Source organism: Saccopteryx bilineata, chromosome 2 (assembly GCF_036850765.1).
Source record: "Saccopteryx bilineata isolate mSacBil1 chromosome 2, mSacBil1_pri_phased_curated, whole genome shotgun sequence".
Taxonomy (NCBI): Eukaryota; Metazoa; Chordata; class Mammalia; order Chiroptera; family Emballonuridae; genus Saccopteryx; species Saccopteryx bilineata.
In genome coordinates, this window is record NC_089491.1 from 261,454,908 (window position 1) to 261,478,145 (window position 23,238).

A 23,238-nucleotide genomic window follows, 5' to 3' on the forward strand; every position below is an offset into this window, starting at 1 on the left:
AATGGGGTGGAGACATCGACCACTACCCACACGAACATCTTCATAGAACCTGTGACTCCCCAAAAACCGAACTACTAAGAGATCGCTGTTGACCTGAAGCCTTACCGCTAACATAAACATTAACATTTTTTGTCATATGAATTATATACTGTATTCTCACAATAAAGTAAGCTAGAGAAAAGAAAATGTTCTTTAAATAATAATAATAAAAAATATTTACAGTACTGTACATATTTATTGAAAAAGTCCATGTATGAGTGGAGCTGCACAAGTCAAACTCATGTTGTTCGAAGGTCAACTATACATAGAAGACTACGGAAAAATCTGCAGAATACAACTCAAAGATTTACTTGTGGCGTTCTTTTTGTTTTAATTTATTTTAGAGAGAGAGGGGAAGGGGAAAAGAGAGAGAGGAAGGGGAAAAGAGAGAGAGGAAGGGGAAAAGAGGGAGAGAAGCATTCATTTGTTGTTCCACTCAGTTGTGCATTCATTGGTTGCTTCCTGTATGTGTCCTGACCAGGGATCGAACCCACAAACTTGCTGTTTCAGGACAACGTTGTAACCAACCGAGCGAGCCAGCCAGAGCCCTTCCATTGTTTTTGAAAACAGATGCAAGTACATGCACATATTAATATTTTTTCTTTTTACACAAGAAGTGGCATAGCATGTGTACTTTTTGTATTTGGTTTTTTTATTTAATATTGAATAACACACTTCTTTTAGTTGAATAAAATGGAAAGTTGTTGAACAATAAATACATGTAATGATCTTTCTGTAGCAATGTCAAGACTACCAAACATTGCCATAAATTGTCTACCTACTGCTTACATGCTTCTGCGCGTGTGGTCTCACGGAGGCCTGGGGGGTACGGCAAACTGACAGCAGGGTTATTTCCAGGGAGGGCAAGTGGGGATTGAGGATGGTCAAGGCCAAACTTAGCTTTTTCTGTAATCAATCTTTTTTTAACAGGGAGAACAGATCCAGATGTTACTTGCATAATTAAAAACTCAATCTTCAATGCTAGTAGAAAAGCTAAAACAAATAACCCCTAAGTGACCCATAGATGATGGACATCCATTAGTGCGGGAGGGAGGGAGGGTACTGGCAGGGAGGGGTGGGCCCCGGGAAGGTCACCTGTGTGCTGCTGCTGGAGTCGCTCTGCAGGCGGATGTTCTGGCGGCCAGAACTGCAGCTCTGGGAGGACTGAGGGAGAGAGAGGCAGGAGGAGCCCGGGTGAGGCTGTGCCATCCTGGCCCAGGGCACCTGCACTGAGCTCAGGAGGGCTGCTGGGCTGGGAGTCAGGGAGCCTAGTTTTATCTCTATTCCTGACTTGAGTGAGTCCGCTCTCAAGGCCTCAGGTTTCTAGCTGTAAAATAAAAATCAGGGCTGGGGGGGGGGTCTTACTCCCTGTTCCCTGTAGCCTCTGCAGAGGCCACCCAGCCTCTGGGTCTCCACCTCCACCCCTGGAACCAGAAAACCCCACCTTTAACTGCTCTGGACTTGATACTTCTGGCCAACATTTTAGTTTGATGCAGAGTAACTGATTGTATGAATGGCCCGAGCTTTCACTCCCTTCTCTATATACCTGCTTTGTCCTGTAACTTCTAGCCCCTGACTACTCCGATGCTAGGCTTGGCCACATGACCTGCTTTGGCCAATCAGATACTAGCAAAGTTGCCAGGGCAGAGGTTTAACAAGAGCTTGTGTATGTCTCTCTTTATGTTCTGCATTCACTATAACATACCCAGGTGAGTGGACTGGAGGATGAGACACAGAACAAAGCTGACTCACCCCAGACACATGGCAAAACCCCGTGAAGGTCAACAAAATTTTCAGTTGACCTTCAGAGTTCAGGACTACCCTGCTGACACACAAAAAAATGTGTTTTGTTGGAAATCCTGGACCTTTGGAGGCTGTTTGTTATACAGTCCTAGTGTGGCAACAGATGGCTGATACACCACTAGTGAACAGAATTAACTTTGTTCTTAGCTCCACCTTTGAACCACTTAACTAGAGATTCCGTTGAGAACAGGTGTGTCTGACTTGGTCACTGAAGTGTTCCTGACATTCCTGATAGTACTTGGCACATGGGAGGCACTCCATAACATTTGTTGAATAAATGAAAGTCTAGTACTCTAGGTGCTTTATATACACTAGCTCATTTAAGCTGCACACAAACCTCCCTTATAAATGATTATTCCCATTTGACAGATGAGGAAACTGAGGCCCAGAAGTATGGGTGCTTGCCCGAGGCCCCAGAGCTAAGAAATGGTGGCAATGGACTTCAAACTCAGATTCCAAAGTCACCTTCTGCCCCCAAACCAGGGGTGCGGCTCAGTCCCAATGCCCCAGACACCCAGCCCTCACCATTCCCATCACAGCCTGACGGAGCAGATCCTGGACTTCACACCCACCCCGCTCCCTGCACAGACCCACCCATCACCTCGTTGCTGATGGTGGAGTCCCGGTGCATCATCCGGTGCAGGTGACCATCCAGGCTGGCCCCTGATGAGCATTTGGCCAGGGCAGCTGCGTGGGACTCCCGCTCCCTCTGCCGCACGATTGCCTCACAGCCCAACCATTCGGACATGGTTTGTGCATAGCAGGCATGGATGTGCTCATCCACCTGCAAGGGCAGATGCAAAGTCACTGGAAGTGCTGGGACCCCTGGGGAGAGCCAGGAGAACCGGGGGGGGGGGGGTTCTGACCTGGGATCCTGAGACCTGGAAACACCCATTTAACAGTCATGGTGTAATATTCAACCAACATTAACTGAGTACCTACTATGTGCCAGATACTGGCTAGGCACTGGGGGTATACAACAGTGAGCAAGGACCAACTTCCTTCCTCCTTCCCTCCCTCCCTCCCTCCCCCCTTTCCCTCCCTCCTTTCCTCCCTCCCTTCCTCCCTTCCTTCCTTCCTCCCTTCCTTACCTCCTTTCCTGCCTCCCTCCCTCCCTCTCTTCCTTCCTCCCTTCCTCCCTCCCTCCCTCCCTCTCCCTCCCTCCCTTCCTTCCTTCCTCCCTCCCTCCCCCCTCCCTCCTTCCTTCCTCATTACCTCTCTCCCTCCCTCCTTCCCTCCCTCCTTCCTCCCTCCCTCCATCCCTCCCTTCCTTCCTTCCTTCCTTCCTTCCTTCCTTCCTTCCTTCCTTCCTTCCTTCCTTCCTCCCTTCCTTACCTCCTTTCCTGCCTCCCTCCCTCCCTCTCTTCCTTCCTCCCTCCTTCTTCATTCATTTTTTCATTTATGGACATATTGAAGTATCTGTTGAGCCCCTACTCTGTGAAAGGCAGTACTAAGCCTTGGGGATACTGAAGTGAGAAAATAAATTCTTTCCTTCTTTATAACCTTCCTTGTCTCTGTCCTCATTCACCCATTCATTCACTTGATCTCTAGCCACATGTGGGGCAGACAAGTTGATGAAAGGATGTGAAGGGGCAGAAAATTCTTTAGCTATTCAGGGATTCCAGTAAAAGAGGCAAAAACTGGTGAAAATTCCAGTCAGACGTGTGACCTAGCTAGTGGTATGGTGCTGATGTTACTGCCCTGGTTGATAACAACAGCTCCAGTTTCCACTGGGAAAGCCGGGTGATGGGCACATGGGACCTCTGTATTACTTTTGTAGTGTCTTGTGAACTTACAATTATTTCAAAATAGTAAGTATAAAAGTATTAATTGCATGTTTCTTTTTACTTTTAAAAATGTAACTACTAAAACATTTAAAATTACAGTGTAGTATTAGCTGAAGATTACTAATTATAGTGTAGTATACATCAATGGAACAGAGCAGAGAATCCAGAAATAGACCCACACTCATATGCCCCAGTGATTTTTGACAAAAATGCAAAAGCAGTTCAATGGAAGGATAGCCTTTCTAACAAATGGTGCTGGAGCAACTGGACATCCACAGGTGGATAATAATCATTTATCCACCTCGACCTAAATAAAACATTGTGTACAAAAATGAACTCAAAATGAGTCATAGAAGTACAGGGAAAAAAGTAAAATCATAAAATTTTTAGAGAAAAACATAGAAGAAGCTGTTCAGGATCTAGGGCAGGCAAAAAAATTTTTCTTAGACTTGACACCAAATACACAATCCATCGAGGAAAATAAACCCCAATAAATTGAAGCGCATCAAAAATTTTAAAATTTATTCTACAAAAGACCCTGTTAAGAAGATGAAAAGCCAAGATACAGACTAGGAGAAAACATTTGAAAACCACAAATCTGACAAAGAATTAGTATCTAGAGTATATACAGACTCTCAAAGTCAACAGTAAAAAACCAAACAATTCAATTAGAAAATAGAAGATATTAGCTGACATTTTGCCAAAGATACAGAGATGGCAAGTACGCATGTGCAAAGACAGTCAATGTCACCAGCCATTTGGGAAATGCAAATTGAAACCATAATGAAACACTACATATTTCCACACCTGTCTGAGTGGCTAACATAAAAGACAGTGACGGCACCAAACCCTGGTGAGGATGCAGGTGCGGGCCACTCACACATTGCTGGGGGGAATATAAAACGGTACAGTCACCGCAAAAGTTTAGCAGTTTCTTATAAAACTAACCACATGACCCAGCAACTGCACACTTGAGCATTTATCCCAGAGAAGTAATAATCTATGCTCAATACACAAATATTCATTGCTGCTTTATTTCTAACAGCCAGAAAACTGGGAACAACCCACCTACCCACCAGCAGGGGAGGGGGAAACGCACTGCGGGGCACCCACACCAGGGAACACTCCTCAGCCGTAAAAAGTAATCAGCTATCGATACACACAACAACTTACACGGATCACCAGATAATTATGCCAAGTGAAAAAAGTCAACCCCAAATGTATGTATAATGTATGATTCCACTGATAGAACACTCTTGACGTGACAAAATTATAGAAATGGAGAATGTATTAGTGGTTTCCCGGGCTTTTTGACAGGAGTGAGTGGGAGGCACGAGGACCCTTATAGCACCAGAAATGTGCGGTATGTTGACTGAGGTGGTGACATACAAACCTACATGTGCCATAAGATTGTAAAGAACTAAATACATGCGCGCGTGCACACACACGCACACGTGTCAATTGGGAAGTCTAAATAAGATTGGCATATTCATCAACATCAATACCCTGGTTTGTGATTCTGTACTATATAGTTTTGCAAGATGTTACCACTGGGGGAAATTAGATAAAGGGTACACGACACCTCTTTACATTATTGTTTACAACTGCAGGTAGATCTACAATTACCTCAAAATGAAAGGTTTATTTTGAACAATGACACCTCTGGCGTGTGCTGTATGTCCATTGGACAGCGCTACCCCGGAGCCTCCTGGCTCCACCCATTTCTCTGCCCCACCTGGGTGCCAGTGGAAGCAGAGCTCCTCAGCCCCACTGTACCTGCCTCCTTCTGTCGCCAAAGACCCCACTGCCCAGCAGGGTTGACCAACCTCCTTCCTTTCTGCTTCTGTCATCCCGAACTGGTAGTGGCCCAGGAGGAAGGGCCACACGGCCCTGCGGATCTCGGGCTGGATGCCCCCATAGTAGATGAGGCGCAGCAGCTCCTGCTCCGGGTAACTCTGTGGTGGGGTGGGGAGAGCAGAGGGTTTGGTCAACAGAAAACCAGGGCAGACTCTGTGACCTAGCAGTCCTGCTTTCAGACCGAGCCCGTGGAGACCATGGCATGACTGAGCAAAGCCATATGCTTCCAACATCCACCGCAGTGTAGTATGAAAGAGCAAGGCCCTGGGAACCCCCAACTGCCCACCAAGGGGGAACAGTGCACCCTGCATGGGAAGACCAGGGAGAGAGAGTAAAACGGGCGAGTGGTGCATCTGGGAGAATCCACGCAAAAAGATGGTCAATAAGTAGTTACGTGGAGAAAAACAAGATGTAGTTCATGTCTAATGTGAACCTACCTTTGTTTAAAAAAAATGAAAAAGGACAGTATATATGAACTTACATTTCCACTTAATTTTCAGTTAATTTTGTATACTGTACTTATTTGGGAATATTATCTTGGAGTTTTTAATCTCAACTAAACTCTAATACTGCAAGTGAATCCACAATGAACACCTGCAACTAGTTCTGCGTTCACTAATCATTCTGGGGCACACGAGTGACTTTAACGACGGTTTGCTCAATTGCAGATATTTTTCTGGTTTTTTTTTTAAATTCACTTTCAGGCAAAGGCTTCAGAGTTACAGTTAGTTTTGTTGGGGGGCCAGGAGGTCCTATTTGTACGTGTGTGTGTGTGTGTGTGTGTGTGTGTGTGTGTAAAGTGCAAATGATGCCTGAAGGCTAAGCTGAAGGGCACTGGGATCCTGTTTCCTCTCACCTCTTTATGTCACATTCCAAAATTAATCACTTCTTTTGGCTAAGATCAAGTGTGGTACATTCCAAAGTTAAAAGCATATTTGATATCATAATGCTAGTCTTAGATGTATCCAACCACAAGGGGAAAAACCAGCCACTCTTTTGTCCCTGTTGGGAATTCTGGTTCATATTATATAGACGGCCTCGTCACAAAGCTGTTTAAAAATTAGAGAACTAATTTGTGGCTGAGGCTGTGAACTCTTTTATCAAAAATCTATGTCCTTTTTTTTCTGGAGCCCATAGCTGGACTCCATTTCCCAGGCTCCTTTGCAGGTGTGGCCATGTGATTGGGTTCTGACCAATAGGATATGAAAGGCAGTGATGTAGGCCATTTCCAGATGATGGCTTGCAGGTGTATTCCCCTCACACTCTCCATTTCCCCTCTGTTGCCTGGAGGCAGATGACCATGAACCCCTGGAGGATGTGAGGCCACAAGACTGACAGACCTCTCTGGAGGGCAGAGAAATGCCCACTCAGCAGGAATGCTCACCCAGGACTATTAAGTATACAAGAAACACACCCGGTAGTGTCAACCAACGAAAATAGCAGGGACTATTCACTCTTGCAGTTCAGTTTACCCTAATACAACAATGCAACCAAGGACAGTGAAAACATGGCCAAACAGGCTGTGAAAGGGTTGCAAAAACATTAGATGAAAAATACACGTTTTTGACTAATTTGTTGTTTCAACCAATTTGTCCTCAGATTCTAAAGATGGGAAGATCATCAGAAGCATTTGTGGAACTTTCAAAAATATAAATTCTTGGGCTCCACGCCCAGAGATGCTAAATCAGTAAAGCTGGAGTGGGGCCCAGAAGTCTATAAATCTTTTAAACTCGAGAAAGATGCACTGCCATAGACTGCCGGGGTATGAACACCACGGCCTTTGGAGAAAGTCAGGTGGCATAACCACTTACATTTTAAATGCACTTCAATTGTATTTCTAGGAATCTACTCTTGAAATAAAAGCACTAGTACGGAAAGGAATGTGCTTATAATGATGTCAATTACAGCATTGTCTAAAATACTTTTTTTAGAAAAAGAGAGAAGCCAGATGTCTATCATCAGGGGAAGACTTAACTATGGTCCACCCATATATGAGGTGCTACAGTTCTCACATTTAATAAATCTCACTTAGAGTTTTCAAAGTACATCCTTAATATAAAAGCAAGTTGGTTACTTAAAATACAAACATAGTATCACCTCGTCTTTAAAAAATAAGAGTTACAGGTGTACCCATGTCAATGTATAAGTACAGAATATGTATAGTAGGATCTACACCAAACCAATCCTCTTCAGTTAAGTCACGGGATCAGAACAAAGGGAGTATAGCAGAGAGATGATATTCTTTAAAACATGTATTGTAAAAGATTCTCTTCTTCAGATTCAAACCTGGTTAGCCAGGCTGCTCTGGACACTTTTTTTTGACCAGGCTTTGCCCTTGGGCTCTGTCCTCCACTTGCCTAGCCCAGTTGTAGCAAGAATCCTGTTGTCAGTTTACTGAGAATCTCCACGTTGATATCTGATCAAGTTCCTCATGCCCCACCCTTGACATAAAAATTTTGGGCTATCTTTAGCAAGAATCCCCTACCCGTGATGTCTCCTGTTAGTGACTTTCCATCACTGGCTCCCTCACTATGCTCACTCAAATCAACAGCTGTCTTTCCTGTATTTGGAACTGAGCTAAGTTCTATTCTGATGGCTCTGTCTCCTTTTGCAATAGTACTAAATAAAAACTGTCTGTACAGCCAAAAAGTAAAAAAGTATAAAAATTTAAAATAATTTGTATTCTATATATAAAATTTGCATTCTTCATTCTTTGGATTGTTACAGTAAATATGCATTCCTGTAATTTAGAGAAACAATTGTTTGGCGAAAATGTAAAACCACCATTCTGCTTGTCCAGAACTGGGAACCAGTTTGTTTTTCTCAATGAGTCCCCTGGAGCTCCCAGATTAACAGACAGAACAGTACGTTCCCCCAACATGGGGCACTGAGCTTGAGCCAGGTGCTCACCAGGCTGGCCTCCCCGGGCCCGACTGCAAAGCCCCAGCTGACGGGGCCACCAGGTTCATCCAGTGTGGAGGAAACGGGTTATCTCCTCCAGACGCTGCTCTTGGCAGCAGTAAAACCAGTGTTTCTCAGAGTGGATTCCACCTTCCACAAGCCATGGGAGGTACTTTCCCAACAAAGGTTTCTGAGGCCACACACATCCGAGGGAGTGTTCCTATGCCCTCCCGCACCCCCAATTTCCTGAGAGTGACAAACATATCAGCATAGTCGGGGTTCTAAGGATTCCTGCAGGACACAGAAGAATGTTTAATCCTGTTTCCCTAAATATATGACTGAATTTTTTTCAAACATAAACCTTTTCCTTTCAGGGACACGTGTATTGTAATAAAAAAATCTCAGAAATCTATCTCCTTTTGCATATCCAAACGGCAGACTCTCAGGCCCTGCACAGAGGGAGGAGAAAGAGCTTCGACAGGGGTGGGGTTTTCTGGGTTCAGTGGTTTCCATCTAATTTAGCCGCTCTCATCATTCTCAGTAGATTCAACGGGATTATAAATTCCTTCTCCCCGGGACTCACAGCACCTCTTCAGGACTGAGCATACAGCTGGTGCTGCATAAATGCTTAGTGACTGATTGACTTTATTCCTTCTGGGAGAGCATCTGTATTTTCTGTCCTCCTTGATCCTGACCCCTGGGCAGAAGCAGGCCATGGGTCTTGGAACTCTCAAGGAGAGGAAGGGGCCTTCAATTTGGTTATGCAGAACACAAAGATTCCACAAAAACTCTTGTGTGTCCCCACAAGCAGATGAGCCTATTCCTTAGATGACAGGATGCCCCCCACCCCCACCCCTGTGGTTTCTGTCCCACCATAGGCCGAGCCAGGCCAAGCCTTACTGTGCTGTCCTGAAGGTACTGCTCCCAGATCCTGGCCGTCAGTCCGTGTCCAGCATCACAGGGTAAGTCTGGAGACACAATCATGTGATTGACCAGGGCTGACAGGTGAGTCCGCACAGTGGACAGGTGTCTGCAGTAGGCAAGCCCTGTCGGGGGACAGAGGGAAAGGGTCATTATTCACCATCCGATCCTTCTTGCCTTGTCTCATGGAGTCTCCCAAGTGCTATTCAAAATCTTAGTGAATCCTTACGAACCAACAAGTTCTCATTCCCCCACTGCCAAGTAAGGAAGTTTAGGCTCAGAGGGCTGAACTCACTAGCTGGCTTGACTGCTTAATAGCTCTGTGACCCTGGGGAGGTCCTATCACCTTTCTCAACCTTGGCCAAGGTGACAACACCTCCTCTGCTGGAATGCAAGGTATTTAATTTACAGGCTGGAGGTAGGGAAGGGGTGGGCAGGATGGGGCTAGTGACTGAGGGCTCCCTGTGCCTCTGACTGCCTCTGGCCCATACGCAGAGGGACACTGGGAGAGGTGGAGCAGGATAAAGAAGGTCCTGGCTAGTCATAACAGAAAAGATGCTGTGGGCACCAGTTTGCTTCCAAAGATAGCCCTGCACTCTTAAAAGAATGACTGCCAACCTCCACCCAGTCCGTCCTAATTCTGGCCTGTGTTTGGTTTGACTGCACCTTTCTTCAGGCTCTCCCCCACCATCTCAGCCTTAACTCCCAGAGAGGACCTTGGGCCTTCCGCAGCCAGCACCAGCAACGGGGGTAACCATGACGACAATGATGATATAACGGCTGACACTTATATAGCACATACTATGTGCCATGGAGCTTACATAACTTAACTCATTTAATTCTCACTACAGCAGGTAGTGAGAATTATCATCCCCACCTTATGGATGGAGAAACTGAGATACAGGCTGGTTTCATCCACCACTTGCCCCAGTCACACTGCTAGGAAGTGCAGACTTGGGATCTGAACCAGAACCTGGGCCCTCAACCGCCATCAGGGATGAGCTACATCATGTGATGACATCAGTCAAGACCCCCTTTCCGTCCCACCCCTTCCTCCAGGAAGCTCTTCCCTTTGGGTTCCATAAATACTCACTCAATGCCTGCTCCATGCCAGGCCCGGCATTAGGCACTGGGGGCGGGACGTAACAGGCAAAAGCCTTGACGTTGGAGAGCTCATGCTCTCCCTGCCTCTCCAGTCACTCAGGGATGTGACCTGCACTGACGTCTCTCAGGCCCATGCAGGATATATTAACCCTTTTCTAGAATACTGAAAACACATACGTTTTATCTCCCCCATCTAGGCTGAGAGGCTGGGGAACTAAAACCTGCCAAGAATCAATATAGCAGCAGGGGAAAAACAGAGCCTTTGCAGTCAGGCAGGCCTGGGTTGAAGCCCCAGCTCTGCTGCTTAGCTGTGTGACCTTGGGCGAGTCACTCTGCCTCTTTGTGCCTTAGTTTCCTCATCTGTTAAAACAAAATAATCAGAGTACTTATATTATGAATTTAATTTTTAAGTTCTTGGGAAGGGATCAGGTCACCTTTCTCTTCTGCTTCTGCCCTCAGGAAAAGGGAAGTGACAGTCACCGAGCTCTATGACGTGCAATGCCAGGTGCTAGGGGCTTATACACGCTTCTCACTCAAATCTTGTAAACGAACACTGTACGGTGGGCACTGGGATTAATGGTGATTAAACCAAGCTCTGCCACCAAGGAACCTCACTGTTCACTGCCCTCTCATGGGACCGAAGGGTGATATTTATCCCCAAGCTGTGGATGAGGAAATTGAGGCTCAGAGGAGTTAATGTAATTTCACCAAAACTAGCAGACATCTAGGAAGAAATAGAGAGGCACAGGTCCCAGGTCCGGAGCCAGGCTCCTCCCGACTGCATGCAGCAGGCACTCCAGGAACGCGCCCTGGAAACCACAATGGCAAATGAGGCCCATACGCACATCCATAGAAGGCTCTGGAAAGGATCTGGTACTTCATATTGTCACAGAGAAGCTTCAGCGGAGCCCTGCAGGCAGAGGAAGAGGGAGACAGTCAGAACAGGTCCACACACAGCCCAGGTCGCCTGGCGAGGAGCACAGCTCGTTACCTCTAGGAGCAGATTGAGACGAACTGACCAAGGAGACTGTGAGGGTATTCTTTTACCCATGAAGCATCATTCCCCATCTGCTACTGGCTTGGGAAGCACTCCCCAAATCTGTCCCTGTAGTTTGGGTGGGGTCGATTCTTCCCAGTACATGACTGAGGCTAGTAGTCATGTGACCCAACCCGGGCCAATAAGAACCACCCCTGGGACTTTTGTTGGAATAACTGGGAAACAATCTTTTCCCTGATTGAGTTCCAAACGCCAATGGAATATGGGGCAGTGGTAGCTGGGATCCATTTTTGCTACTACACAGGAGGGCCTGCCCGAGAATAAAACCATCAGAGTGCCAAACAGAGGCAAGAGCTAAAGAAGCAGAGAGATTCCTGTTTTGAGTATCTGGATCCAGCCATACCTGAAGCCACTGTACCTGTGGACTTTCCATTACTGTCAGCAGATTTTCCTTTTTACCTGAACCAGTTTGAAGTGGGTTTCTGACACTTTTAGAAAGAGTTATGGCTTCTAAAGTGACCCAGCTGAGGTCCTAGCCAGTTAGCACAGTTGGTTAGAGCATCGTCTCGAAACACCAAGGTAGTGGGTTTGATCCTCGCTCAGGGCACATATGGGACGTCACCAGTAGATAAATGCACAACTAAGTTGAACAACAAATGAATGCTTCCCCTGCCCCCTTCTCTGTTTCTCTAAAATCAGTTAATTAAAAAATTAATAAATAAAAAAGAAAGTGACCCAGCTGAACCAAATTGAGCCAAATTGGGATTCACAGTCTGGCTGACTGCAAAGTAGGTGATGCCTCAGAGATTCTGCTTGCATGGGAATTCCGGGGGGAGAGAGGAATAAGACCCCAGCACTGTTGTAATAAAACAACAAGAAGGACTGCTAAAGGGAGTGCCATAGGTTTTAACAAAGAACAGAACAGAGCAATATCTGCATGTTTATCCTCAAGATATCTAGGGGCACCTAGCAAAACCCAGGGAGACTGGCGAGAAGGCATGGCTCAAGTCCTCCAGTTAGACATGGAGGCATTAAACTTTAAAGCCACTTGCCTTGTACCCTCAGACTGGTGAGGATCAGGCTTGCTCAGAATACATGACAGCTGTCCCACAGTGTACTTGACTATCTGTGAGGTGGTGAGCTCCCTGTCACTAGAGGTGTGTAAGTGTATTAGATACAATGAGAAGGGTAAGTTAGAACTGCATTTTTCAGTGGTCCATGGACCACCAGCCCATAATCACTTGCAATTCCTCTCCCATGTGGCTCTCTAGGCCCCACACAGACCTACTCAATTGCAGTCCAGGAACCAGCAGCCTTGGCTACCTCCCCCAAGGCAGTCTGCTGCACATTGACATGTGAGACTCGGGTATATCTGTGCTTCTCAAACTTAAAGGTACACACATGACCTTGGGATCCTGTTAAATGCAGATTCTGCTTCACCAGCTCTGGGATGAGGGACTGAGAATCTGTTCCAGTGATAATGTTTCCATAGACCACACACTTGAAAGTCAGGGCTTAGAAACTTACAAATTTCGAATCCAGGCCCTGGCCAGTTGGCTCAGTGGTAGAGCGTCAGCCCGGCATGGGGATGTCCTGGGTTCAATTCCCAGTCAGAGCACATAGGAAAAGTGCCCAATAGCTTCTCCACCCCTCCCCCTCTCACCCCCCTCTCTCTCTCTTTTCCTCCTGCAGCCATGGCTCAATTGGAGCAAGTTGGCTCCAGGTGCTGAGGATGTTTCCCTGGCCTCTGACTCAGGTGCTAAGAAATGGCTCTGGTTGCAATGGAGCAAGGGCCCCAATGGGCAGAACATCGCTCCCTCATGGATTTGCCAGGTGGATCCCAGTCGGGGTGCATGCAGGAGTCTGTCTCTGCCTCCTCTCCTCTCACTAAAAAAAAAAAAAATTGAATCTAGCCCCCACCCTTGATGCTCTGACAGCTGAATACTGACCACCCATTGGGACAGAGGCCCAACAAGAAAAAAAAAGATTCCATTCTCCCAGGCAAGGCCAGGCCAGGCAGGGTCAGTGGGAAATAAGACATTCTCATGAGTGGGCTGAGTGGTTCCAGAGAGATGAAAGCTCTATGCTCAAGGAAAGAGCTGACTGGGGATTTAACTTTATACAAAAATAGTGTGTTATTTACTGAACACTGACCATGTGCCAGGTACAGGTTGGCCACTTTAAGCTATTACTTGATTTGTTATTCCAGTAGCTATAAGAATGGAGCATTAGTATCCTCATCTGGCGGAGGAGCAGACTGAGGCATGTATGATGGTTATTAAGTAATATTTCTGGACTTTGCTTCTAGGAGCACGGGAGGACTGCACTTCCTGGCCCCTCGTGGGTAGGGACAATGAGGCATGAGTGGAAATGACAGTTGCTTCCCTTGGGCTGGAGCATTTAATCACTGGCTCAGGTCCCTCCAAGCTATCTTTCCCTCAGTCACTGTGATTGGCAATATTCTATCAGTGGGGCCCTTTAACATGGAGAAAGCAAAGTCTCCAGCTGACCCCTAACAGACACACGGCATGCATGACAAATAAACCTTTGTTTTAATAGCCACTGAGACTTTAGGACTGTTACTGCAACATACCTTGTTTATACTGACTGATACATGTTAGGAAGTTCCAACAGCTAGGACTTCACCAGGATGGGATCTAACCTACACTTGGATGATTCCATAGCCTCTGAAGTCCAGGCAGGGCAAGCAATGGGCATCTCCGAATCTTCGGCAAAGCCTTCCATTCCCTCCAACCACAGCTCAAGCCCCTCCTACCTCTCGTGGTTACAGCCATTGGTTGAGCCACCATCAGCCGAGCCGCTCTGTGAACAGGATGAGCAAGAGGATTTGCGGGGACTGGGTTGCCACAGGGGCGGCAGGCTGCTCACAGAGACATCCATCAGGTCCTGGGGGACTGTGGGGGGTAGAAGGGGCAGAGGAAGAACACTGGTTGAGCCATAGAAACCTCAACCAAAAACAAGCAGCTCATTCCTAGGCCAGCACAGAGATAGGAAAAGCCCCTGAATGTTACAGTAGGAAATGGCAACCTCAATCATTTGACCCAAGTCCTTGAGCCCACCCTATCCGATGAAAGCCACCACCAAGATTTGGGACCCCCAGCAAATAGGCAGAGCTGTTGACAGTGAAGAGAGAAGTGAACAAAGAGAGACAGACCAGAGCCAAGAAAAGAGGCCCAATCCCAGAGCAGGAGGCCAAGCCTCAGCATGTTGTCACTCAGCGGTCCTCAGAGGAGGCTGACACAAAGGAAGGGGAGCCTGTGGGGGCCTCTGGGGAAAGCTGATGGTCTCAAGTGCCCAGAGAGACTCTCTGGGTGAGAGCGTCTCTGGTTGTGAGACAGAGGGAGCCTGCCTCCTCTGACAAGTCGGGGCACACAAGGGCAAGAACCCAGGGGAGCCCCCTCTGACAGGGCACCTGCGCTGTCCGTGGTCCTGAGCTATAGTCGCTCCCCCATCAGCGTCTCAAACAGGTTGGCGACCCCCAGAATCATGTGGGGGGATTGTTAAAAAGCATAAACCTGTATCCACTCCCTGACCTACCAAATGAAAACCTTCTGGTGATACAGCCCTTGAGTCTATTTCAAAAATGATTTTGACACAGCAGCCACATTTGGGAACAAGAAGGCACAACTGATCTAACTCCTGGACACTGGTGATTCCTGATCACCCGCTCCCGGGACCAGCACCTACAGCTTCCCTTACTGCTTTCTCTCCCAGCTCCAGGGAAACCACCACAGAACCCACTGCGGCACCTGTAAGCTGCAGAACACACACTGGTGACGTTCACGTCACAATTTCTATAGTCAATGTCCTGGCCTCTTGGCAGTTCGAGACAGGTGCAAAAAAAATTATTTTCTCTAGGGCAGTGCTCAGTAAATATTTCCTGTAAAGGGCCAGACATAAATTACCTTTGGATTTATGAGTCATTTGGTTGCTATGGTAACCACTAGACTCTGCTGTCCTAGTGCAAATGTAGCCATAACAAAATGTAAAAAAAATGAGCATGGGTGTGTCCTAATAAAACTTTATTTATGGGCACAGAAATATAAGTTTTATATCATTTTCACTTGTCACAAAATATTCTGCTTTTGATTTTTTTTGTTATTAAAAAATGTAAAAATCATTTTCAGCTCATGGGCTATAGAGAATGAGGCTGGATTTGGCCTGCAGGCCACAGTTGACAAGCCCTGCTCTGGGAAACTACGAAGGGTGTATGTCTGCCCCAGGTGCCATGTGCCCTCAAGGATGATGGGTAATACCTGGCCTCTTCCCACATGCTGCAAGGGGAGGGGTGTTGTGGACTCGCCCCACTTGTCATCAGAGCTCAGTGGCTGACAAAGCCAGCTCCTACCCAATGATAAAGTAGAAAACCGCTTCAGAATGAGATTTTGAGGGTCACCAAGAGCGGCCTGTTACACTACTCCTCCCCAAGCAGACTCATCAATGACCTGAAAAACTTGTCAAGAAAAACCAGTGGCCCCTGTAAAATGTTCTAGAAAAATGGCTGTAGTTCGTCATCAATCTCAGGGAAGTGTTGATGAACTGTGCCCAGCCCCTCCCACCCTGCAGACATCACCAATGGATGCCTTCACTACTGAACCCACAACACTGCAAGCTGCATCCTGCAGGGTACAGCCTGGACAGTATAAGGGCATCAATCTTTTGCCTCCATCTCCACTGGGATCAAGACTCAATGACAACATGGCAGAGGTGGCTGGCACCCAGCCCCAGGTGGGGGGGGATTCAGACATTACTGGGGGGCTGCTGCTTCAAGCCTGGCGTGGGGAGGGTGGCATCCCATCTGGTCTGTGCCCACTGACTGCCCCTGGCCACCACCAGCATGGACCGGCCTGCAGGAACCACCATCCAGGCAGGGCCTACGGAGACGGGGGACGTGCTGCCCGAGGGGTCGACAAGAACTTGAGACACAAAACAAAAAGCACCAGTGAAATGGAAAGTCTGAGGTGGGCCAACACTGAAACGGCCAGAAGAAGCAATTCCTCAGACCTGAGCTTTCCCCCGCCTCCCGCCTCCCCCACAGTCCCACGTATTGTGTGTGATTAGATGAAGGAAGGAAGAATGCTGGTACTTATAAAGTGCCTCCTATGTGCTGGGGGCCACGCTAGGCAGAGGCGGGCCTCATCAGCCTTAACGGCCCTGTAGGAATGCATTTCTTTTCCCATTTTGCAGAAGAGAAAACTGAGGCTCAGAATGATGACATAACTCAGTCACCCAGGGTCCCTTGGGCCGTAACTGGCATAGCTGGCCTATTCTATTGAAATCCCCCTCTCTTTCTACTAACAAGAGCTACCACTTACTGAGCACAAGTACTACCATGATCTCCTTTTTACAGATGATGAAGCTGAGGCACAGAGGGTTAAAGTGACTTGCCCAAGTTCATCTAGGATTCCAGAGCCCATATCACTGCCACTACCACATGCCACCTACTGGCCAGTGGCAGCATTATTACCTAAGCAGAGAGTGGTTATTTGTTCTAATTTGGAGGGGGGGGGGACTAATGCCACCAAGATATGAACTTCTGATTCCAGGCCCCCCTGCAGGCCCCAGAATCCAGGCCTCTTGTCCTCTATTTCCAAACAACTAGGTCATTTTCAGGATCAGTAACAGGTGGCTGCCCAACCCCAGGAACAGGGCAGCTCACCGAACTCGGACTGCAGGCTGGGGTAGATGATCCTGAACACATAATCCGTGGCTTCGTCCTCCTCCTTGTCTGAAGACGTGGACTCGGCGGAACCCTGAGGGCTTCGCTTGCGCAGTTTAGGAAATACTTTGCCCTGAAAGAACACATCCCAGTGCACAGTCCCTGGGACATATCTGTCCCCAACTGCATGACATGAGGGTCTGGAATGGGTATGAATGAGCCCGTAAGGCCCTGTAAGGGACCAGGGGAGACCCTCACCCCAGGCTCCCTGAGCCCCGGACCACTCACCTTCCCCCGCTGGGACCACAGTGGCGGGTCCAGCTGCCCATGAGGGAGCAGCCCGTTCTCCAGGCATGACAGGAACTGCAGGAGGTGCCCTCCCTTGGGGAAGTGGAAGGGTGGCCTCTGTATCCCGTCCTGGCTGACCAGCACCACTGTCCCGCCGCTGTCCACTGCCACCGTGACCCGGCCACAGAAGACCCAGCAGGAAGTCACTATGAGGCATGGTGACGGGGCCCTCCCGGCCAACACATCCCCCCAGGTGCTGAGCCAGACACGTGGACCTGCTCTGAGCCTCTGGAAGAGGCCTGGACAGAAGGTCAGGGCCAGTTTTACCTTCTTAGTCCCTGTCACCTATCCACCACTGTCACTGACTGGGAACAGTAGGTCATGGTCACAAAGAGTGTGCTTAGCCTCCCTTCAGCCTCCCACCACAGGAAAAGGATGTCCCCCAAAGCCCCAAGTCCCTCAAACACCCTCTACAAATCTACTAGATCTGTTTTTATATGGAGGCATTGAGACCCACCCCTCCTCAGAGCAGTCATTAACTGTCACTATCATGTATTGAGCACTTGCTATATATAAGCATATCACCTTAAAGGCACCATCTTATTGTAGTATTCAAAATATAAGACAAGCCTATTATTGCCTAGTTTACAAATGTTAAAACTGAAGGAGGCTCAGAGAGGTTACGTAACCTCCCCAGGGTCATGCAGCTAGTAAGTGGCAGGGCCTGGATTTGAACCCACATCTATCTTATTAAATAAACTTAAATATTTGGTGCCTTCACAGGCCACAGATTGAGCCTTTGATTTCCAAAGTAGGATGACTCTGCTTATTAAGAATATACCTACTTTGAGCTTTAAAAGAGAAGTCTAGTTATTAACCCAAGGTCTGCAGAGCACTGACTTAGCAGTGACTAGGATCTGGGTTCAAGTCCAGGCTCTGCAGCTTGCAGGCTATGTGTCTGTGCGATGCTGCTTCCTCACCGAGGACCTGGGAATGACAGAGCCCCTATCACTGGGTAGTTGTGATGGTTAAACAGGCATGTAAATACTGAGAACCATGTCCGGCACATCATAAACACTCATATCAGCAACTCACACCATGAGTTTGATGCTGAGCCCTTAACATACATCACTTGATCCTCACAGTAACCTCATGAGTAGATGCCGGTATAATCTCCACTGAGGGGAAATGAGGCTCAGAGGGGTGAAATCACTTGTCTGAGGTTGCACAGTCCATAAGAGGGAGGGGGCAGGCAGGGTATCCAGATGGAATACCCCAGCACTGTGCTCCCCACCCCGGTCCCTACCTTGCTGGTGGCAGTGTAGGTAGACAATCTCCTCCAGGCGGATGGTCATGGCGTAGTCCCAGTAGACACTGGAAGGGGAGAGAAGTTAGACCTGCAGGATGTCTACCCACCTCATCATAGGGAAGGGCTCAGGAGGCCAAAAGACTACATCCATGGGTTCCTCCATCCTTCTCACCAGGACCCACTGTCCCCAACATCTACATCCAGTCTGCAGCCTCTTTTTCCCCTTCTTTGGTCCCAATTTTCTAAGGATACCTTCCTCCCTTGCACCAAGTCTATGTGGCCAAAGCTGACCTCACCCACCCTCCACTCCAGAACTCTGGGAATGGCCATATGACTGAGGCCTAACCAATCAGCATATGCCACTGTTTCAGACACAGTGATTGGTTCAGGGATTCCCAATGATGCAAGCAGAACCAATGAGATTCAATTATTGGACTTACGTTAGAACTACTGGGAAAGAGATGCTCCTTTCTACTAGGAGAGTAGTGGTAAGGATGCTAGAAGTCTAGAAATGTGTATGTGTGTGGGGGGGTCATGACAAGAAAGAGCCTGCCTGAGAATGGAGCCAACCACCAGGGAAGCAGAGCCAAGAGGTGGAAAGTATTCAGGTCTTCCTCTTAGAGTCCCTGGATCCAGCCATGCCTAAAGCCACCATTCCAGGATTTTTCAGTTCATGTGCACAAATGCTTAAGACAGCTTGAGTTTGGGTTTTCTGTTGCTGGTATCTGAGCTTTGACTAATTCTGACCCTAACTTCAGGCCACCCTATGTTCACAGGCAGGCGTTAGAAAAGCCACTTAACAGCCTGGACGTCACAGGTCCCAGCAGTGTGACTTGAAGGCTTCTAAGAGCCTCTGCTTCCTCCTCTGAAAATGGGGATGACGTTAATACCCACTGCACAGTGTGGCTGTGAGGCTGAAATGGAAGCACATATTTGAAAGGCTCAACACAGCTCTGGCACCTTAAAAAAGCACTGTTAATGGTCCCTGTGATTTACTTAAGGTGTGCCATTTTCAGCTCAAAGCTTACTGCTGTCCTGAGATAAACTGCTTTTCCCCTCAGAACACAATGAGACATGGGTCACAGGAACCCGGGCTTGGTGGCAGCCACAGGAATGTATGACTTGGGTCTCCTTCGCGAGACCTTGCTGTGGGGAGCAGAGCTGACCAACGGCTTCAGAGGCCACCCCTCTGGATGTGTCACCATGTTTGTGCCAGGGCCACGCTTCCTCTCAGCCAGGACAGCAAGCAGGGGTGCCAGCGTCAGCCCACGGTCACCTTTCGCCTGGGACTCCCAATTGTCTGGCCAAACATTCTCAGAACGGCTCTGTGGCTGAGATGCTTCCTGTCCACCCTTCCCTCCTTTCCCCTCCCCCCGGCAGGGCCAGGCTGGCACTGTGGTCTGACCTCCTCCTGCTCCTCACTTTCCTCCTGCATGTCGAATCCTGGCTTGGTGTCTGCTTCTCGGAAGACCCAAAAGATATTTCTGTGTAGTGTTTCGCCCAGGGCTCTAATTCTTACACTCCAAACTTATTCTGGTCCGTTTCCGGAGCCTCCTAAGTCCTATAGTTACCCAGGAGGGTACTGCCGCAGGCAGGCCGGGCCAAGGGGCCATAACAGCCAGGTGGAGCAGCAGGCAGGGTCCGGGGGCAGGGAGGGAGCAACCTGGCACTACTTTTTCTCATAGTCCAGGTAGGGTCCGGGGGCGGGGGGGAGCAACCTGGCACCTACCTCTTCTCATAGTCCAGGTAGGGTGCGGGGCGGGGGGGAGCAACCTGGCACCTACCTCTTCTCATAGTCCAGGTAGGTTCCGGGGGCAGGGGGAGCAACCTGGCACCTACCTCTTCTCATAGTCCAGGTCTCCCACGGAACCGTTCATCAACTGGTTGGGCGTCCACTTCAAGGTCATGATGTCAGCCGTCTGGTGCAGGGACAGGTACCCCGGGACAGCCTCCATGTCATCCCTCTGCAGAGACAGAAGAACTCAGGCCTGGTCGTAGTGCCAAAGTCAACAGTGAATTCGGTCCAATCGACTCAAAGACACGTAACCAAAACCAAGAGGTTGGGTTATTCCCTCCAAGGTCACGGCCATTTGGAAGACTCAGAACTTCCTTCTAAGTGGCCATGCTAAGCAAAGCCATTTACAGCCAACCACCCAGGATGGGTTTTATAGATCCAGCCTGAGAGGTGCCCACCCCCAACACTTTCACACCCATGCTTCCCCTCTGAGGTTGAGAGGCCCTGCTGCAGGGCTGGGGCTGGGGGGTTCTTTAGAACCAGGAAGGAGTTTGGCCCCTCTCAACATCACTCTATCCAAAGCAGAAGACATTAAAGGAGAAGAAAATGGCAGCTGAGCTCTATGTCCCATCCCCTGGACATTACTGAGAAGCCTCTCCCCAAATATCCCCTCATTCAATTAATATCCCCATATGCCCTGCCCAGCAGCCTGACCCTCTGTCTTCCCAATCTGTCTAGAGCTTCTCACCTATTTATCCCAAGTGAGGGTGCTGGGGAGGGCTGCCTGCAAGCCTCGCCTATAGAAGTGACAGCTCCTCCACCAAATTCACCTCAACATTCGGAGACCAACAACATTTACTGACATCTGCTATGGATATATGGAGCATGGCTCAGGGCCACACCCACTATCTCAGTCTAACCACCAGGGAGCGCTGCTGCCACCTTTTATCCATTGTAGGATGAACATCTGTGCTTCACATGTTAATGTATCTGAAATGAGGATGTATCTTATAATCAGCAGCATCTCATCACTGGGATGTCACTGTCATTGCTTTGATCTCATGCAAACTTGGTCACAGCTATTTATATTGTGACTTCCATTAAGTTTTTTAAAAAACTGATTGATTTTAAAGAGCGAGAGAGAAGGAAGAGAAAGAGAGGGAGAGAGAGAGAGAGAGAAGTGTTCATTTGTTGTTCCACTTAATTGTGCATTCATTGGTAGCCTACCGTATGTGCCCTGACAGGGGGTCGAAGCCACAACTGACACATAGGAAGCGCTTAATAAATAGTAACTATGAATATGTTTATCTTGATATCCTAAGCATCTAACACTTTGCAGGTTCCATATAAATGTTTGCTGAATGAGTAATTAGAGAGAATGAATGGAGAGATGGCTGGGTGAACAGGTAGATGGACAGATGGACTGACTGGATGGATGGATGGATGAATACAGGCAGATGGATGAAGGAGTGATGGGAAACGCAGGGATAGAGGGATGGTGGACACAAAGACTGGAAGACAAGTGATTGGCTGCAGATATTGATGGATGGATGGATGGATGAATGGATTCAACAGAAGGAATCATTGGCATGTGGATGAATGAATGGATTGAGGAAACCCTGGCAAATGAATGCACAGATGGGTGAGTAGGTGGATGGATGAATAAATGAGTGAGCAACCCGGAGCCAAAGGAAACTTCTCTATAACATGGAACCAGTGGAAATCTGGGCCCAGGATGAGCTCTCACCGGCTGAACGAGAACATTGTTCTTGCCATACAGCAGGGTGGCCCGGGAGTTCTGGTGCAGGGACTCCACATAGTCGCGGGCGGAGAGGGATGGGCGGTCATCCATGCTGCCACTCGAATGCCTCTTCTGAATCTGACAATGTGAGGGGAGGTAGAGGATGAGGCCTAGAGTGCCCGACTCCATGCCAACCCCACACCAAGTCAGGAACTTAGCCTAACTGCTGCACCGGGTCCAGGCGCCCACCCCACTCACGCAGAGTGCTGGGCGCTTGGTGGGCGAGTCCTGCCGCAGGTGTGAGCTGTGGATGCGGTGCCTCTGGACGAGCTCGTCAGCGGAGGGGTCGGTCCAGAAGTGATCTGCTGTCTTCATCTTGGTGTACTCCAGCGCACAGGGCCCCACTGTAGAGCAGACGGCAGCTGGCCATGCTCGGGCCCGGAAAGTCCGCCCTTCCATCTACCACCAGATGCGCCACCCATTCACTGTCCCTCCCCTCCAGCCAGCCAAAATGCCCCAGGGTCCTGCTAAGGAGAGGCCAGCACAAGACCCTAGGAACAGGTAAGTTTTGATGAGGAAGACTGGAGGGAGGTGAGAGAGGCCCTTAGGAGGTGCCCTGTGAGCCAAGACCAGAAAGTCAGATGAAGCTCAGAGCACTGGACCACTTACCCAACAAGGATGCAAGGATGGGGCCATCCACAGGGTCCATCAGGAGTGCTTCTTTTTCATAGTATTTACTAGCAAGAAGAAAGGAATGCAGGTTTGGATGGTGACCAGCAGAGGGCGCACAATCCAATGGCCAGGTCGTTAACAGCAGACAGACTAGGTTTAATCCCCCACTTGTCACATGGTTACCCTCGTAAACCTCAGCTGCCCCATCATTAAAATGAGGATAATATCTTAGGGTTGCTGGAAGGGCTTTCGAGGGAGACAACAGGCGTAACGCGCTTAGTTTAGCATGGTGCTGGGCATGTAACCGCTTAATATGTGGCTGTAATAAAATTAGGAATTTTATTACATTAGGAATGAGGCAACAGGAATGATAATTAGCAAGCAGTTGAGGCCTGGTTGATTCA

The 23,238-nt window shown here is 48.4% G+C and overlaps 1 protein-coding gene across 6 annotated transcripts in view; it reads right to left on the bottom strand.

Annotated features, from left to right (window-relative positions):
• Positions 1-23,238, bottom strand: part of SGSM1 (small G protein signaling modulator 1) — a 70,991-nt gene that overhangs the window by 19,515 nt on the left and 28,238 nt on the right. Inside the window, exons 6-19 of one of the 6 annotated variants that reach the window (XM_066260277.1) lie at positions 22,832-22,899; positions 22,421-22,566; positions 22,169-22,294; positions 20,526-20,650; positions 18,684-18,751; positions 17,378-17,541; positions 17,090-17,222; positions 16,182-16,346; positions 14,186-14,324; positions 11,258-11,322; positions 9,288-9,433; positions 5,456-5,584; positions 2,444-2,626; positions 1,135-1,203 (exon numbers count right to left, since the gene is read on the bottom strand). In XM_066260277.1, the coding sequence (XP_066116374.1) occupies positions 1,135-1,203; positions 2,444-2,626; positions 5,456-5,584; positions 9,288-9,433; positions 11,258-11,322; positions 14,186-14,324; positions 16,182-16,346; positions 17,090-17,222; positions 17,378-17,541; positions 18,684-18,751; positions 20,526-20,650; positions 22,169-22,294; positions 22,421-22,566; positions 22,832-22,899 (1,726 nt within the window). Of the gene's footprint in view, positions 1-1,134; positions 1,204-2,443; positions 2,627-5,455; positions 5,585-9,287; positions 9,434-11,257; positions 11,323-14,185; positions 14,325-16,181; positions 16,347-17,089; positions 17,223-17,377; positions 17,542-18,683; positions 18,752-20,525; positions 20,651-22,168; positions 22,301-22,411; positions 22,567-22,831; positions 22,900-23,238 lie in introns of all 6 variants that reach the window. The other 5 variants (XM_066260276.1, XM_066260278.1, XM_066260280.1 and 2 more) reach the window with 5 other exon arrangements.